We start from the raw sequence: 17606 nt of genomic DNA on the forward strand, positions 1-17606 counted from the left end.
AACTGTCGTGGTGATTCTGTTTTCAACTCTGAAAGAATTTGGTCTAAGAAAACAAACGTGTTCCCCATTCCATCAAACATCATTCATATAAGCTTCTCTAAGGAACCTTAAATTGTGAAGGCAAACAAGTGTTTTTCCATGCTGCCAGATGAATCTGCAAGCACTCTGCTGTTTCAGGACAGCAAAGTGTCAAGAGGGTTCCTGTCTGCTGGCATTCCCCACTGATTTGGGTGATCCAGACTACAGGAAAAGAAGCAACCACGTGGATTTCTTTTATGCCTCTTCAAGTCATTGTGTTCTGCACACACATTTCAGGCAAATACCTATGTGACAGGAGAGAAACTTCTTTTTACTAGGTATGATAATTTCAACAAACCCTGAAATGAAACACTACAGTCACTTTTTCATCTGCACAACAAACTCAGTATATAAATTGTACTTTGGAAAGACTCTTACCGACACCTGAATATTGAGCAAAGGAGATTAGAGATGACAAAAACCAGGCCACCTCTTTTAACTCCACCAGATATTGGTGCAGGTGAACATTTTAAATAAAGGAAGCATAAAAGTTTGCAAAGCTAAATAATGTCTGTTCCTCCTCTTTAGGGAGCATTGCTATAAGTATTTAATAAATAATTAAACTAGCTGACAAAAACTCAGCAAGTTCTGTACCTAAAGAGATCTTCCAAACTAAACAGAAAAGAAAGATAGAAAGTGAGAGCAGTAATTCATCTAATAGAAGTAGTGACAATTTAAGTTAGAGAGCTCTTTCAAGCAATGGCAATGAAATAACAATCTGCACACACAGGAGGAGATGGACAGCGAAAGCACTCTGAGTAAGGATGTCAGCATGCTGAGAAATGCAAAACAGATTGTGGAAGTCAACATGGGAGACAGAAAAACAGAGGCATGACAGAAGGAGAATGACACTGCAGAAACACATACAGCTCTCTACATTCCTGATGGCAAAGGAATGGAAAGACTGAGGAAATAGTTTTCCCTGATCTATTCAGAACTGAAAGGCTCCAAAGGCTAGACTAACTTGCATAGCAATTATTTCAAATTAAGCTCCTGAACCACTTTGGACAAAGGCAGACTCATACAGAAATCAAAAATTAAAGAGAACACAGAAAAATACAGACTAATTGAAAAAAGAGAGATACTTTTCAGAACCACAGATTTCAGGGACACTTTAAAGTATCCCTTCAATCTCCAAAGAGAACTGAGCAGGCAAGCAGGAGCGTGAGCAAAATTACAGCCTTACAAAATTGCCCAAATCATCTCAACATCAGAACATACAAAATTCCTGAACTGTGAAATTGCTGCAATAGAACATACACAAGAACAGCCATCCTCCACCTCTTTTCCTTTATGGAATGACAAAAGACATCCTAAAGAACAATAATTACAACATAGACTATCAGAAATATGTCCTAACAAAGCCTTTTCAAAAGTTCTCAAAAAGTCTGGTCTTTTCATAAAGGAAGAGAAAGTCCAACCAGTAACAGAGGTAGAACTATTTCTACACAATGGTGAGGCTACATGGGACTAACTTAAAAATCACTGAGACAACAGCAGAGACTTGCAAGTGGATCCTTTAGTGGTAACACATAGAATAGAGACATAATATATATGACATTGAGTGTATATTGGTTGAGTGTTCCTCAGATATGCAACTGGGCAGAACTAGGTTACCTTACTGCTGTTTCTTTCATGCTCTGTTTTCTCATTATACCAAGGCTCATCCCATTTCTCTTCAGCTTGCCATGCATACTTTAAAATAGTGCTCAGAATGGCTTCAAAAAGGAGGATTATTAGATAAATAATCAAAAAGGAATTCATGGACCTATAAAGAGGCAAAAAAAAGAAAGCAAGAAACTTCAGTTTATTTTACTTCATCTGTTGACACTGTGGTTACATGAACTGATCAAAATCGTGTTGGACCTTTTTTAAAAAGTGTACCCTGTGCTTGATACAGATATAAAGTTTCTATGTGACAAGCAGGCAACAGAATGGGAAAGAAATTCTACATCTCACGAAGATAAACTCTCTATATAGCAATATGAAGACTAGATTAAGATGCAGGAACACCCCAACAGCAGACTTGCGTCACACCTTGGAGTCCCACATTGGTCCTCTTTTTCCCCAAGGAGCTTGCAAGGCTGTACAGACAGTACAAACAAGCACAGCAGAAACCCATGGCTGCACCTTTTCCTCAGTTAGAAGAGCACTGTCATGTGCAGCTGAGTATTTAATCCAGGCCAGGCTATGGCAGGACAGTCACACCTGCTTCTTGTTCTGTAACCAGCCAGATCATCCTTCCTGCCCTCGCTTTGATGACTCAGCTTCTTTTGTGCTACATACAGTTGTTCCTATGTACTTCCTTTATGTACTATGTAGCTATATATTTGTGCAAGAATGAAGGGGGGCTCTGAGATTTTTAGTAACTGGAATAAAGGCAACATATCAGAACTCCTTTTCCTTTTAAAATAAATAATGAGATTCAATATAAATATCTATATATAACACCTATCCTGCAACCAGGAGCAAGCCTGGGTATTTCCACTTTGCACTAAAGGATGAAAGATCAAGAAATGGATTTTTTCTTTGTAACTTCCTATTGCTGGCAAGGCAATTAACACTCTCTTCTCTCTGCCTATAACTTCAATGATTAGAGCACCAGGGTTTTAAGGTTACATAGGAAAAACTAAGTTAAAGCTCTACAAATAAGAACGATATTAGAAAATAAACATACTTTTCTACTGCTGACCGTTTCTGAGATTTACTCTTGTAATTTAATGCCATCTTTGTCTCCATACCTGTATACACAGCAACACCTGGGAAGGAAGGGGGGAAGAGTCAGACTTCATTTTCTGCATAAATACAGTTTGCAGAATTTTTAATTTGAGAGATATAGGATAAAAGCAAAGGTGGTATTACTTCTGTGTTTACTACGAGACAGTATTTTGTACTATTTGTAAGATTCTTCTATAGTAGAAGAGTACTACCGAAGTAATTTTAACACCTACTTTAACATTGTTCATTATTATGACTGTACTGCTCTTCAATATGTATTTTATGGAAATCAGCATGGTAAATCTCAGGAGAAAGCCTTGAACAATAGGTAACAGTAAGAACAGTCATTTATCCATTGAAGTTAAGTTATTCCTTTATCAAACCACTTCAAATATTTTCACAGAGCAGAGCTGGAACTTTATATCCTTAGAGGTTCTTCAGCATAATATCATTACTTTCATCTATAATCATATCCCCTCAGGTAACAGCCAGAAAGATTATTACAATTTCTTCAGTGCAAGTAGAATTAAAACACAGTTCATCAACATGCTTTAAGAAGAGAATACTCTTTAAATATTTAGATGTCTACAAACCAAATATTTCTTTAGTGTTTTTTAATCTTGCTCCACGAAGTAAGAGACTTTCAGGCCCAAGAGGTCTAAAAAAAAATAGACATATCAGCATGTAAACATCAGCTGTTCTGTATTCTGGAGAAGTACTGAAATCCCATTTCCTATGCAAAACTGTCCTATATCCCTTATAAATTCCCAATGCAGCAACTCAATCAGCGATCTTACCCCTTTCACCACACCTCCCACATGTCTCCACAGAGCTCTCTGTTTCCTTTCATGTCTCCTTTGGTCACTGCCATGCTCCCCCACCACTGTTCCATATCCCCTAACTACTGACTGAACTAAATATTCCAAATGGCAGGTTCAGAGAGACCCACAAGGTACTTGCGAAGGAACCAGACATGAAACCAGTCAAGCTCACAGTGTTCCCAAAGTGCTGTTTTAGGTTTGGCTAACTTATCACCCCTCTACCCCTCTATCATGCTGAAATGATCTAGAAAGCTCAAAAGTTACTCATAGCAAAGAAAAAAAGTTGTTCATAGTAAAGAAACAAACAATTAGATGGACACCACCACAGCAAAGCCAATTTTGTTTCCTAACACAGGAAATAAAATGTTTTTTCCTCACATCTATCACAATACAGTAACATTCATTTCTTTAGCTACGTTTACCACAAGCAGTGCTGTGAAAATAAGGGTCTAGTTAGAAACAAGGTTAATATAAGGTTAGAACCGTATGTTCTACTGCAGCAGCTGTATCATCTTTAGAAACTGCCAGCAGGGTTGGTTTGAAATTTTTAAAAAGGTACTTCTCCCACTATTTCAAAAGAAAGCACAAATCTAACAACTACAGTGGCCAGATTGACATATTGGGTAGAAACAAAAGAATTAAAAGTTCAGATGCTAAGTACTTTGGCATGCAAGCCCTTGGGTTTACCCTACTTTTCCTTTAGCTGTGCCACATGCAGGCCATGATCACTATTATATAAACAAAGCTCTTGAACTTGAAGTCCCTTTGAAAGTATAAAGTGAAGCCACTCAAAAAACACAAAGCCAAATCCACAATGCACCTCCCCACAGTCAAAAATTTAATTTGAATGTTACTGCAAATGTAACAGTTACCATCACAAATACCATGGGTATCAATTACACACACAGATGATGATGGATTCTTTAAATTAAACATACTTTTGTTAATATTTTAGGCGAGACTCAGACTTTGACTGAAAATTTGAACAATAAGTGACAAAATGCTTGAGCATTTAAAATTTTCATATAAGAAACATAATTTATATTTCTGGATTCAATTTTGTAAAACCAGCCTGACAAACCCAAGATACCAAACTTGAGTCAGTGCAACACAGACCAAACAAGTTTATCTTTGACAGAAGATATAACTCCACTAGTAGTGGAGCTAGAACATGCAATTATTTTTTTTCACCTCCCTTTAAACCAGCTGTTTTACATTGTCAACTGAATTATTTTGATAGATTATCCTAATGTTGTGTCTGTCAAGCTTGCCAGCAATGAATTCTGAAAAGCTCTCAATGAAGTAGCAGAAGTGACCTTAGAAAACAGTTGATTGTTTTTTTTGGAGGTGCCATGGGTGGGGGCTTTTTGGTGAGGGTGACTAAGCCACTGAGCTTGAGGCCAAGCAACCTGGCTGCTACACTTCCATATTTCTTGCAAAACCACTGAAAACTCCTTGGTTCACTCTGAACTCCATGTCACTCCCATCCAAATCTGACAGATGTTTGCCAGCCTCAGACTAAGACATTCAGTATTCAGTTCCTCATACTGAAGGCAGATATTACATGGAAAACAGTACTCTTTTAATATTCATGTAGAAATTTCACTAAAAAAAAGTGTAAAATATAACATTTTGGACATTAGAGGAGTCAAAGAACCGTAACAGATTTACCTGTTTCTGTGACAAATTTACACACAGCACTTCACCTTTTCAGAAGAGGTGACAAAGTTTTTTTTGAAAGCTGGACAATCAACAACTCTCAAGACAAAATAACTAAACTTGAATGCTAAATATTTCTGAAAATTTGGCAATTTCTTGTGAGTGATTTCTATGTTTTTATTTCAAACCCTGATCCTTCTCACTCCTGTCCTTCCTGGTTTATCTCCTATCCTGTTGTGGTGGGGGGAAATGAATGAGCACCTGTTTGGATGCCTTGCTGGTAGCTGGGACCAACATACAGCAATTAGAAATCTTCCCAGGAAGTCGAGATGGAAGTCTGTAAATGGCTTCACATCTTTATTTTTATATTTGCACATGTGTTTGTTACTTGCTGTGACTGCACAAGGAAAGGTGGTGAGCACATGATTATGTGCAAACAGTTGTGTTGCCTGTGACAGATGTAAGCCCTTATCTGCATCGTCCAGCTGTAGTTTGAAATAGATACTAAAAATTACGAATTTGTAGCAGAAGCTTTGTTAAACCATCAATTTCTAAGGATTTCAACTGCAAAAACTCCTTCACAGTGCCTCTAATGACAGGGGATCTGTTGTAGCATAGATAATACGTCAGTGGAAATTGTTTCAGATCAATAAATGCTTTAATTAACAAATAAGAACAAAGTTACCAGCTGATTAACACTGCCAAAAAATTACCCACTTCACAACAGCCAAGCTTTTTCCAGAACCCTTGTATTAAATCTGTAAAACTGTGTAGTAATGAACTTCTTTCACTCCTTCTTTATCATGTCCATCTGAGGTATGCAGCTGCAGTTGATACTTTTAGTAAAAATACCTCCCCTTTTCATATATTCAACAGTAACTCTTGTAATGGCAAGATTTAAACCACCTCCATGTGTTCTAAATAATCATCTTATACAAATTTACTCACCGTACTATTTCTTCAGCTTGTTGACTTACAGTTATTCTTCCAACAAATCTATGAAAGATGGATACATCTTAGAAGTATCTACATAAAGACTCAAAAATATATAAACCTCTGTATTTACAAAAAAGTCATTAATGGCTCAGAAGTAAACTTTTAATAACAACCAAACTGAACCAATATGGCAAAACTGGCAATAATTTTACAAGAGACATTTAACAAGAGAAACATTTATCCCTCAAAGGAATAGGCATGTGAGAAAGCTTATTAACTCTGATTAGTTACCACAAAAGATTATATTTATATTAATTTAAAACAGATTGTGACTTCTTCATGATTCAGTAAGAAATAATTTCTCAACAAATGTTAGTTTGCACATTATCCACCAGAAATAGTAACTTTTCATTCAATAAAGCCAGTCTACTGCACATTTAAAAAACTGACACACACATATTTAGCATGACTCCAGACACAAAAAGGGACACAAACTTCTATAGTGATTGTACTTTAATTTGCTAAATATCAAATATTTTAAGACCTGTTCAAACTGAATATCTTAGTTTTAAAAAAACTTAATATTTCTAGAACATCTCCAAGTTTACTTAAGAACAGCTGCAATAATATACTTGAATTTGAAAAACTACTACTTCATAGCTACCATTTTCCATTGTACAATTCAGAAGAAACTTGGATGGGAACATATCTTTTGCTACACATGATGCTGCTTTACAGAGTCTACAACTTTGCTCACTGATGGTAAAGCAAAAATTCGGGTATCCCCATTTTTAATCTAAGGTTTTGCTGCTGAAGAATGGAGTTCAAATCTCTGGAGCATATGTGAAATAAATATGAGCAACACATCCTTAGAATTAGACTTGAGTCAATTCCATTTCCTATATCCTATCTGAGACTGAAACATATACTATATAATACTGAAATCTCCTGGCAGAACCTTATAGAACTTTCTTCAACCTGATCAGACTGTAGGCCATTTAATTCTTTAAAATCTAAAAACAAATTTTCTGATTATAACTGAAATGTACATAATTAAAATAAAAAAGATAAATATCATAATGTCTGATTTACTACTCAAGTACTCAAATTTAATTTGTCACTTGCAACTGTCAGTAAGTACATATGTACAAACACAAGCTGATTATTAAAACCTAAAATTCAAGCAGATGTCTGAAGCTATTTTAATCCTTGCAAGGCCTGCAACATTCTGAGCATTAAACACCTCCTTCTGACATAATTTCAAAATATTTACTAATAAAATGATACCTGTATAGATCTGCTTCTGGCTGCTGACATTCTATAACAGCTACCAGTTTGTCCAGGTTGGCAACAGACTGCAGCACTGCTGTTTCTGGGACTGCAACGTGTGTCTGTAAAACAGTGCCCGTTGTGTTATACAGGACTACCAGGCAGCAGGGCAGGTATTTCAACAGGCTGAACAAAAAACAGCACCACAAATTAACTGCATTCTATTGCACAGAAGTAACCCAGACCTTAAGATTGGTCTCTCCATCCAAACTCGCAGTGGTAACGTGGCAAGAACCGTCCACTCGGTCAGATGACAGGAGCACCAGATCAACAGGGAAAGTCTCATCTTTGGCTACTCTGACAATGTCCCCCACCTAACAAAGTGAACATAGATCAGAAAGGTGCAAAGAGGTTTAAAGGGCAGATTTCAGCATTGTTACCAAACCACAATGATAAGCAATAAAATGAGAGTTTTAGCCGTGTAATAGAAACACAGTTTTCAGTTTGTCCTTTACCCGAATGTTTTTAGATCTGGTTTTCACAAGGCCACCACTTCGAACAACATAAACTGGAGCACCGTTGACTTCGTTGTCTGCTTTATGTCGTAGCCAGTCCTCATAGCCCTGTGGAAAACACATAAAAATCTACTTTTTAAGCATGAAACCTAAAAAATAGACTAAATTTAATCCACTAAGTAAATGTGTTCAAACAACTTCCTGCATTGTCTGAATACAGTTACTAACTTCTCTTGAGTTTCTGCTCCAGCTGTGAACCTCTTAATTTTGTCACAAACCTACACAAACAAGTAAAGGTAAATAAAGTAGCAGAAGTGGTGAAAAAACGGGCAGTGACATTTTCTGCAGATCAGATGACCAAGCACTCAATAAATCTTTGATCTATATGGATTAATACACCACAAAACTGGTAACAGTCAGCCCTCAGGCTCCTTTCTGGATTCCTTTTTTTTTTTTAGAAGAGACTGAAATTACTTTCTCAAGTCATACCATATAGCACTTCTCATAGTTACTGCCATAGCCCATGTACAAAATCCCAAGATTTAATTCTGTGTGACACGCTGTTGACACATCAGCTCTGTCCAGCAACAGAAGATGACTTTTTGCTCTTTTTTGAGTCCTAATGGAACAGTCTGCAACAACTGAGCTTTTAACTGATAAACTAAGCAGCTTTCCTTTACTTGATACTTCACACCTGTTTAGGCACCCTTTATCCCATGTACACACACATGTGCAAACATGCAAGACTGTGAATCCAAGTATACTATTCCCCTCTTATTTTCCTAAAGTATGAATTCACGGCTTGTTTAATCTAATAGCATTAGATCATAACAGCATAATAATCTCTGATCCCCAAGTCTAGGGACTGCTTGGAAAGCCCCACTAGCATGCACAGGAAATGGATCAATCATACAGGAAGTTCAACTTTCTGTAACAACCTGGCAAGACTCCTGCAACTAATCTGCAATAGAGACTTCCTAAAATGCTTTTCTGGTAGGTATAAGAACTGTGAAAGAGTTAAAAATATTTCTTTGGAAGTCTGCAGACAGAAGAAGGCAGATGTGTGAAACAGTAGGCATAATCCCAGCTCATTCTACAATTACATGACATTACATGAATGTCATAGTACAAATAGTACTAATGTAAATGCAGTTTAGAGAGTTTTGTGGTTGACTGGAGCTTGTAGGAAAAGTTATATCACAAATTTTGCATGTTTAAAGTAATTTTGTAGTTCTATCTTCACATATCTCCACTCTTACTAGCACAAATTAATAAGGACAGCACAACTGCACTACCTGTGTTTGAAAAGAAAGGGGGAATGTGGAGAAGAGATTTATATGCCAAATGTTTCAAAATCAGCAGTTAAGAAGTGTGCAGTAATAGGAGCCATACAGAGAGATATTGGGACATCAGAATCCTAAAGTCCCTAAGTAGGACTCTTTTAAGAATCCTTCCTAAGCAGTATGAAAAAGCAAGAGTCAATACCTACAGCTCCTTGTTAAAGGTGACTGACAGAAGAAAACAAGGATTTAACTAACATCCAGTAACCTTGAGGCATTTGTCTCACGAACCTGAACAGCTGAGCAACGTGGGCATTTGGCAAAGAACTGAAATTTACCTTCTTTAGAAAGTACAGATTTCAGCGCTTTCTCCATCTGACACCTCCTGCCTCCAACACAAGGGTGACATCTCACACCAGGGAATTCTTAAGAGCCAACTTAGTGTGGTCAGTTCAAATTCCCCCAAATTTACCTACTGTGGTGTTTTTCAGAGGTCCTTATCCTCACTTGAAAACATTGGAAAAATACAGTGAAAAAGCAAGATGCAAGAGGAATACAGGGAATGATGCCTACTTGCAAGAAAAGAAACTGAAGATTAGAATCCCTCAAATTATATTCTTAAATCCTGCTTAAATAACTTGATTTAATTGATGTAATTGAGAAAAAAATCCGCATTTTATACTACCAGATTTTTCATTCTCAGTTTAGGTCTATAGTTAATCAAAACCTGCAAAGTAGTTGTTTATAATTTAGCTGGTAGTCAAATAAACATCTGTGTTCCATCAGCTAAATACCTATGAACTTATTAAAATGCACAGTTTCCTAAAGTTCCTTAGGAAATACCTTTATTTTGTTGTATTTTGGTTTGGGTTTTTTTTCAACTTTTTGTGTTATTTTTATTTATTTGCTAACTTTGAACTCCTTGGAGGACTGCATACAGATCTTCAGAGGCATAAGGAGGAAAGCGCTCTGGCTAACAAGACAGACAAAATGACACAGCATGAGCTGCATCACTTTGCAGTGTTGTATGTCCTTCTTCTGACCTAGGTGCAATTACACTTCCAAGTAGAAAAAGTTCTGTCTCCTTGGCTGAGATTAAAACAAGGCTGAGTTCTGTGGTTTGCAAGGGGTGATACATTCACCAGTCTTCTGGAAGGCAGGGGACTTTTTCCATCCACTGCTAAGCTTCTCAAACATTCATATGAGTAATGCTTCTGTTTTCCCCTTCATCTTCTGAGAGAATACTAAATTATAGTTTAACATTTATCCTGATGTAACTTTGTGCAGAATCAGCACCCCACAGCTTTCAAAAGGGGGTTCTTTCCTTAAAATCTTCTTCCTATATTACACATCTGGTTTGGAGAAAATGGAAACTGATTTTGAGACAATACTGGGGATTTTTCCCTCTGCACTCCAACAGATTTATCTTCCTCCCTTGTCTGAGGGCAGCCTGTTGGAACTAGCACAATTCATTTTTCTTTCAAGATAACAGCTTGTGAATATTGCTTGCAGCAGGTAGGAGAAACATGAGCGTCCATTAGATCAGTTTAGGTGGTTCCTATAGTTCTTGCAGAGATATTGAGACTGACAGAAAATCTCTTGATGCCTGGCAAGTCATGAATGATTCGAAGCTTCCAGAAGAATTGACAGAAACTCTGTTCTTTGAAATTGATGATAAGAGAGTTAAATTTCCCAATATAACATTGGACATCTGGAAGCAAGGTGGTGTTAAGATTATTTTGGACTATTTTAGACTTACACGAGTCCAACTTTCTGGAAAAAGTGATCTAATATAACTCTATTTCATAATCTCTTTTAGTTCACACGGTTTTATTATCCATTGCCTACTTATGGTTATAATTTTGAACACGTGATTTTTTGGGGGGGGTGATGGTACCAACTGCAATTGAATAGGAATAGGGCATTCTACAGATACAAATTGCACAGCAACAAGATGAAATATTAGTCCAAATATTATTCCAGCATTAAGAACCACTCTGTCCCAAACACCTTTCTATCTGCTTGAAAGGCAGAACTATTTTTACTTTTGCCCTATTTCTGGGTGGCTTTGGGTCTTTCTGGCACAGAAGGCAAATTGAAATTCCAGTTACAGCTCTGAAACAGTCTCCTGCTTATTTTTCAATTGCGAGGCTGCATTTATTCCCAACAGCACTGTCAAACCCCTTGAAGAGGACAGTTCCTGAAAATTACCTCCCTGCAGAAGAGATTATAATTTTTATCCACATCACTTCTTTATTTATAAGCTTGTTTCTTTCTCCTCTTGCTTTAAGGGCATAAGAAAACAGACTTTTTTCCCTTTTTCTTTTATTTTTACATTCTGATTTCAGAGGCTCTAGGTCTCAGTAGGATGTAATATGGTGCTTGAACAAGATTTCTATTAGTCAGAGGATTTTTCTTATTTCAAGTGCTATGAAATACTCCAAAATGTTTTATGCAACCAAAGAAGACCAGGACCACACTTCATACACATTTTACACCATAAAACATACCCCCTGGGGCAAAATTTGCCTTCTAACTACTGACAAACACATCCTGCACCACTGCTTCATCTGCCCAAGCTCCTTTCTCAGGGTGTGATGTGGGAGGACTGGTTCTAACAGGAAGCGAGGTGTGCCAAAGGAATAAGAGAGGAGCTTTCAGAAAAGGTCTGATAACAAGTGACATGTAATGTTTAGACAAAAATGTTGCCTGACAGTCATCCACTGTCCATTTTAGGGTACTGCAGTGAGTCACTGAGTGCTTGACAACCAACCAAATGCTGAAGCTCAGGCGTCTAACTAGAAATATTAAATCCAAAATAGCTTCTAAAAATTACACCATTTTCATGTATTTTCAGAATCTAAGCACTGTCCTAGTCAGACTCTGTTAAGTAACTTTACTTCAGTAGGACTTCATGCTGCAAGATTTTTCCCCTTTACCTGTTTTATGGCTGTCACAGTTATGACAAAGAATAATGGCAATCCACTGGTAATAGGACTGGTAGGGGTATCTATCATGAGCTAAAAGAAAAGAAAATATGAAAATTAGTCCAAATTTTCATTTTACAATTGCACTTTCAAAAAAAACCCAAACAAATGAAGCAAGATGACAACTATTTTCCAAACTCTTTATTATAACCTGTGATTATTTTTAGTGCATTTCCTGCAGAATTTCTCAAGCCAAACTCGGTTTCTGACAACTAAATAATACATCAATAACAATGCAAACAAATGTTTTAGGGCATAGAACAGCCTTAGTCACATTTGTAAAGCATGTGACAATTTTAAGGGTCCTTACTAAAAGGAAGGTATAATTTCATCCTACAACAATGAATTCAAAAGCATATTAACAAAGGAAGGAAATCTACATTTCATGAAGCTGTTTCAACATTCTATATGATCTACTGCTTACCAGCAATGTAATCAATCTACATCATCCACTTTAGAAGTGAAAATAAAGTTAAGAACAGTAATTTCCAATTGTCTAGATATTAGCACTTTTTTTAGACTGCACCCTTCTTGTTGCCCCAAGGTAACATGCAGTTTTTACAATTTGTGCTATTATTTCTGACATGCCAGAAGTGCAGTGTACACACTAAGGTTCTGTATGTGGGGGGATGTTAGTGGGTCTCCTCTGCTGCAGGAAAAAATCAACATGGTCAAGTGCTGTAAAGGAAATATACACAAAAACTACTCAAAACCACAGACACTGATTTGATCCACTTTACCTGAGACTTATGGCATTGCTTTGGGAATCATTAAAGAAGAAAAAAAAGTCATACATGAAGTTTACTCTATATGGGGGAAGAACCTCACAGAGAAAATAGATCATGCTACTTTACAATGCACACATGAGGTTTTTAGTGGGTTTTTTTGGTTTTTTTTTTCACTGAAACAGACAATTTATAGAACACAATAAAAACGAGACCTAGCCTGCAATACCATCTGTTCTTTAACTGTAGCACTACAATTTCAGCTTAGCAGCATTTTGGCCAAGAAAAACCCTACCAAAAGCATCGGATTTTTGGCTGGATAGGATTAATCATGGCATTTCTGCCATCTATATTCTCTCATTGTTTCTGAAGAGAGGCTCATATATGAAAACGAAGCAGGTTTTGTGCTGGTGGAATTGTCATGTTTCACCAGGACACCGCGGTCCTCTGCCTGCCACGCAACAGGATACATATCCATGACACATCTTGTGTCACCAAAATGCAGTCTGTCACCTTGTTTTGGGCATGCACATGTGCAGTGAACAACGTGACTGGACTGTGCTTCAAGTGAAATCACACAATGAGACCCTGCCCCAGTTCTGCCATCCCCAGTGGAAAAGGTAGAAATGACAGACTGCATCTTGGCCACACGAGATTCATAGGACAGGGAGGGTACCATGGTGGTCAGCTTTAAAAGGCAGCTTTGCCTCATAAAAAGAAAAAATATTAGATATTAATAAACTTCCAAAAGGGATTTGAATAAAAACAGAATTCCATTCTAACAAATAAACAAAAATTACTCCAATGCTGTTCTGCTTCCAAGAACACAGACACACAGACAAGACATTTCCCATACACGTGAGAGCATCCACCTGACACAAACTGAGAGAACAGGATTACACTCAGAGAAGAATTCCTGCCCTTAGATCCTTATTTGTCCATGAACAACACACTTAGATACTACTGAAAGGCAACAGTTTGAAACAACTGTGACACAACATTGAACTGAAGAGATAAATCTGCATTAAAAAAATAAATAAAAGCCACGCTGTCTGTGGTTACTTTAATAACATTTATGTTCCATCTTCAGCACATTCCCATCTTACTCATGCTACAATACGTTAAACAGCATGAAACATTGCAACAGGAATAACACAGTCAATATTCTTAACTAGGAAGATGTGATGGACAACACATTTTTTTTAGCCTAAGTTAGAACTGTATGACTTTTGTCCAGCACAGGAATTTTCAGCCTAGAAATGTCCTTCTTTATAGAAGTGAAAGAACAAGATAAAGGGACACAGGAGGCAATGGATTTAAAGGTGCAGACCTGGCCCTGATACTGACACCTTACACAACCACAGACAAGTTTTATGAACTCTTCACTATCCCCTTTCTTTGTCAAATGAGGTGCCATCCTTTTCAGATGTACATTCTAAATATTGGTTAATCACTGTGAGGCTGTACATGTTCAAATGATTCCATTTTATAATGAAAGAAAAGTTTGTCTACCCCAAAATCTTGTCTCTGCCTCAGATATTAATTAGTCTTTCAAAAGTTACTCTCTCTCCTCTGAGCCCTTCTCCCACTTATCCTTCACCTACTAAGCCTGCAATAGCTTGACAGAATTCAGGTACATTACAGAGCTGGAGAGGCAAAGATCATAGAAAATGTACAGACTGTCCTAATCTACTTGTGGGTGTCCTTAATTAAAAGAAATACAGTCTACTACAAAAGCCACAGCCATATTTCTGACATAAACTACAAAACAGTAACTGAGGTCTTCAAAACTGGCAAACTATTGATTTTAACTGTAGCATCTGTGTGTTCATTTTATCTGAACAAATTGAATTTGAGGATCTTAGAATGAAATCACAATAGATTGATTGATTTACAACCACCAATGTACAAATATTCAAACATCACCAATGCTCACAAAAACAAGAAGTGCATCTGGAATTTCTTTAGTCCCTTAAGAGATTTAAAGTTGTATTTGAGGCAGACAGTTGAATCCCCGTGCTGACTGTGCAACAGACTTTGAAGCTGCACACTTAAATACATTAGTATTCATGAAGATAAAACCTAAGGATAATACCTAAATTGGGACATAATTATTTTCAAAGTTAAGTTCTTTTCCTAGAGAAAGTGGAAATGTGTCCTTTATATAGACAAAATATATAGGTAGAGAAGTTAAATTCATAGAACAAAAATCAGTGGCAGAATTTACAACAAAAATTGCAATTTCCTGAGTATTATTCAACTTACCTGAACCAAAAATATAATGAGAAAATAAAAATTGGCTACTCTTCTGAACTGCTCAAATAAGTTTTTTGGAACAAAATTCCACACTGTATACTGAAGGGAAAAAAAGAAGAGAGACAAATAATTACAACACAATGCAGAATTTTTCAGTGAAGTTCAGTTCCGCTCCCATTGAACTCTCCTAACCTAAATCCTCTCATTCCCCAGGTCCCCTCCCCTAGACCTTGCTCTTCTCCCATACAGAACTGCTGTATCCAAATTTTGTTCCTTTTCTTTTATTCCTTCCGTTTTAAGTACAGCTAGCAGGGCAGCAGAAGTTACAACTGCATTTCCTCTACAGGCCAAGTTTACAATGTTTTCCTCCAACTGGGACAGGGGCAGCTGGACTCATTTGGCTACTTGTGTCCCGGGTAGGAGGAAAAAAATAAAAAAATTAATTCCTGCAGCTGTAACATTCCCTCCAACACCACAGCGACAAGGCACATCCCCACCATCAGCTCTATTGATTTCAACCCAAGGACACACCAGGAGGGAATCTGCAACTGCAGTCCACTGCTGATTTATTTTATGCAGAGTACTGACTTTCAATTTGGCTATTTTAAAAATCCTCATAACCAGCTTCATTCTGTCTTTTAAGTAGTTTGGGCAACATTAGTTGAAAACCTACTTTTCTTCAGAAAGCCTGCTTGCTTAGTTGCTCTGTACTTGAGTTTTGAGGAAAGAAGTGTGAGAGAACGAGACAAACTACACATGAAGCAACCCAGCTTTTCCCTCAAAGCAGTTCAGTTTGTTTCATTTTGAATACTGTATTGGGCACCACTAGACATAATACAGATGTACACATCTGCCACACAACTTCTTAAGTAACATATCAAGTGGTTTTGCCGCGACAAATCGATTCCTTACCTTGGATGATATGATTCTGTTGTCCGCAAACTTCTGAGGAACATAATGGCCATGCTGGGGAAAACGATTTGCTATATAAATAGTTCTTGTGTCGCTTTGATGCGGTGGGTCAAAACCCTAGAACATAAAGTAAGAGGTAATCAAGAAAGTCGACTTTATTAATTGCTGTTTTGTAAAATTCTGTGGAAAATTACATTCAGATATCAAGCAACAGTTTTCAAAGGGTAAAGAAAATTACTGTATAAAATTAAAGTCTGCTGTGTCCAGAAAATTTTCAAAAACTATGGGAAAAAAACCCAAAAATCTCAATTTTGAGGTTGTATACTCATTCTGAAAAAAAGAAAGAAAAAAGTGTTCCTGTCTCAAGGATAGAGAACACTTGCTACTATGCAAACTTCAAGCCCTGCAAAACTTAAAAAGGAAGAAAAACAAATGGAGATAAAAACATAAATAATTTACAAAACCTCACAGCCATGCTTGCGATAATCCTAAAAAACCAGATTATTGAGAAATACAAAAGATCAAAACATACAAGCTATACTAATATGCAGAGGAATTGGATTTTGAAAAGATTCTCACCAGAGAAAAGCCAAAAGCAGCTGACCAGACAGCAGTATTTTTCCAAATAAGTTCTATCTCTAAGAACTAACATTTTGTCCCATTTCAAATGTGATTTTCTGCCATTACCACCAATTCATACATCAATGGTGCAACAGTGAAAGCAAACTCATGGGAAAAAAAAAAAAAGCAAGCATACTCAGAAATACTTATCAATAATTTCCTGCCAAAACAGATGATCTGAGTGAGGTCCCTGGGAATCAAAGCCCTGTTTCAGGTCTAATGGTCAGTGTTTTCATCATCTGATTCTTCAAGAGGAAGTGCAACACAAGTGTTAAACCTGCAGATGATACCACCCTGGGATTGCAAGAACACCAAGTAAGAGAAAATTCCTGACCAACCAGATGCACAGAACACAAAGATCCAGCACAAAGAAACTGCATCTAGAAAAAGAGAATAAAAGCCCATAAAGGAATTTTGAAGAAAAATGTCAAAGGCTATAACAGATCACAGACTAGACATGAGTCATCCACGTCATCCTGCTGAGAAAAAGGCCTTCAGTGCAGAGGAGGCTGGAGGAGGAGTGGGAGCCACAGCTGAAGCACTGTGAAGCAACTGGACAGCACCCAGAGGAAAGCAACATGAGCCCCAAGAGATCCTGAAAACATGACATATAACGCAAGGCCGAACAATCTAAAAAGCAAAGAGCAAACAAATTAGAGTCATTTAGCCTGGAGGAGAGGAAACTTGGGATATCCTAGTAAATCTCCTGGTACACAGAAGACTGTTCCATTGAGAAAATGGGTGCTTTGAAGGCCAAAGAAGAACAGAAGTAAGCAGGCTTAAGTTGCAGGTAAGAAAACTTATGTCTGGATATTGGAAAGCAAACAAA

The 17606-nt window shown here is 37.2% G+C and overlaps 1 protein-coding gene across 7 annotated transcripts in view; it reads right to left on the reverse strand.

The window, feature by feature from the left end:
* The window catches only part of ATP11B (ATPase phospholipid transporting 11B (putative)), a 65880-nt gene that overhangs the window by 34645 nt on the left and 13629 nt on the right, over window positions 1-17606 (reverse strand). For all 7 annotated transcript variants that reach the window (XM_014254384.2, XM_014254383.2, XM_014254382.2 and 4 more), the window contains exons 2-11: window positions 16157-16273; window positions 15254-15343; window positions 12216-12296; window positions 7997-8104; window positions 7727-7855; window positions 7500-7603; window positions 6225-6272; window positions 3390-3454; window positions 2756-2837; window positions 1696-1846 (exon numbers count right to left, since the gene is read on the reverse strand). In XM_014254384.2, the coding sequence (XP_014109859.1) occupies window positions 1696-1846; window positions 2756-2837; window positions 3390-3454; window positions 6225-6272; window positions 7500-7603; window positions 7727-7855; window positions 7997-8104; window positions 12216-12296; window positions 15254-15343; window positions 16157-16273 (975 nt within the window). The remainder of the gene's footprint in view (window positions 1-1695; window positions 1847-2755; window positions 2838-3389; window positions 3455-6224; window positions 6273-7499; window positions 7604-7726; window positions 7856-7996; window positions 8105-12215; window positions 12297-15253; window positions 15344-16156; window positions 16274-17606) is intronic.

This window comes from Pseudopodoces humilis, chromosome 11 (genome assembly GCF_049639895.1).
Source record: "Pseudopodoces humilis isolate 2021_Gansu_Grassland_sample_001 chromosome 11, ASM4963989v1, whole genome shotgun sequence".
In the NCBI taxonomy this organism is placed as follows: Eukaryota; Metazoa; Chordata; class Aves; order Passeriformes; family Paridae; genus Pseudopodoces; species Pseudopodoces humilis.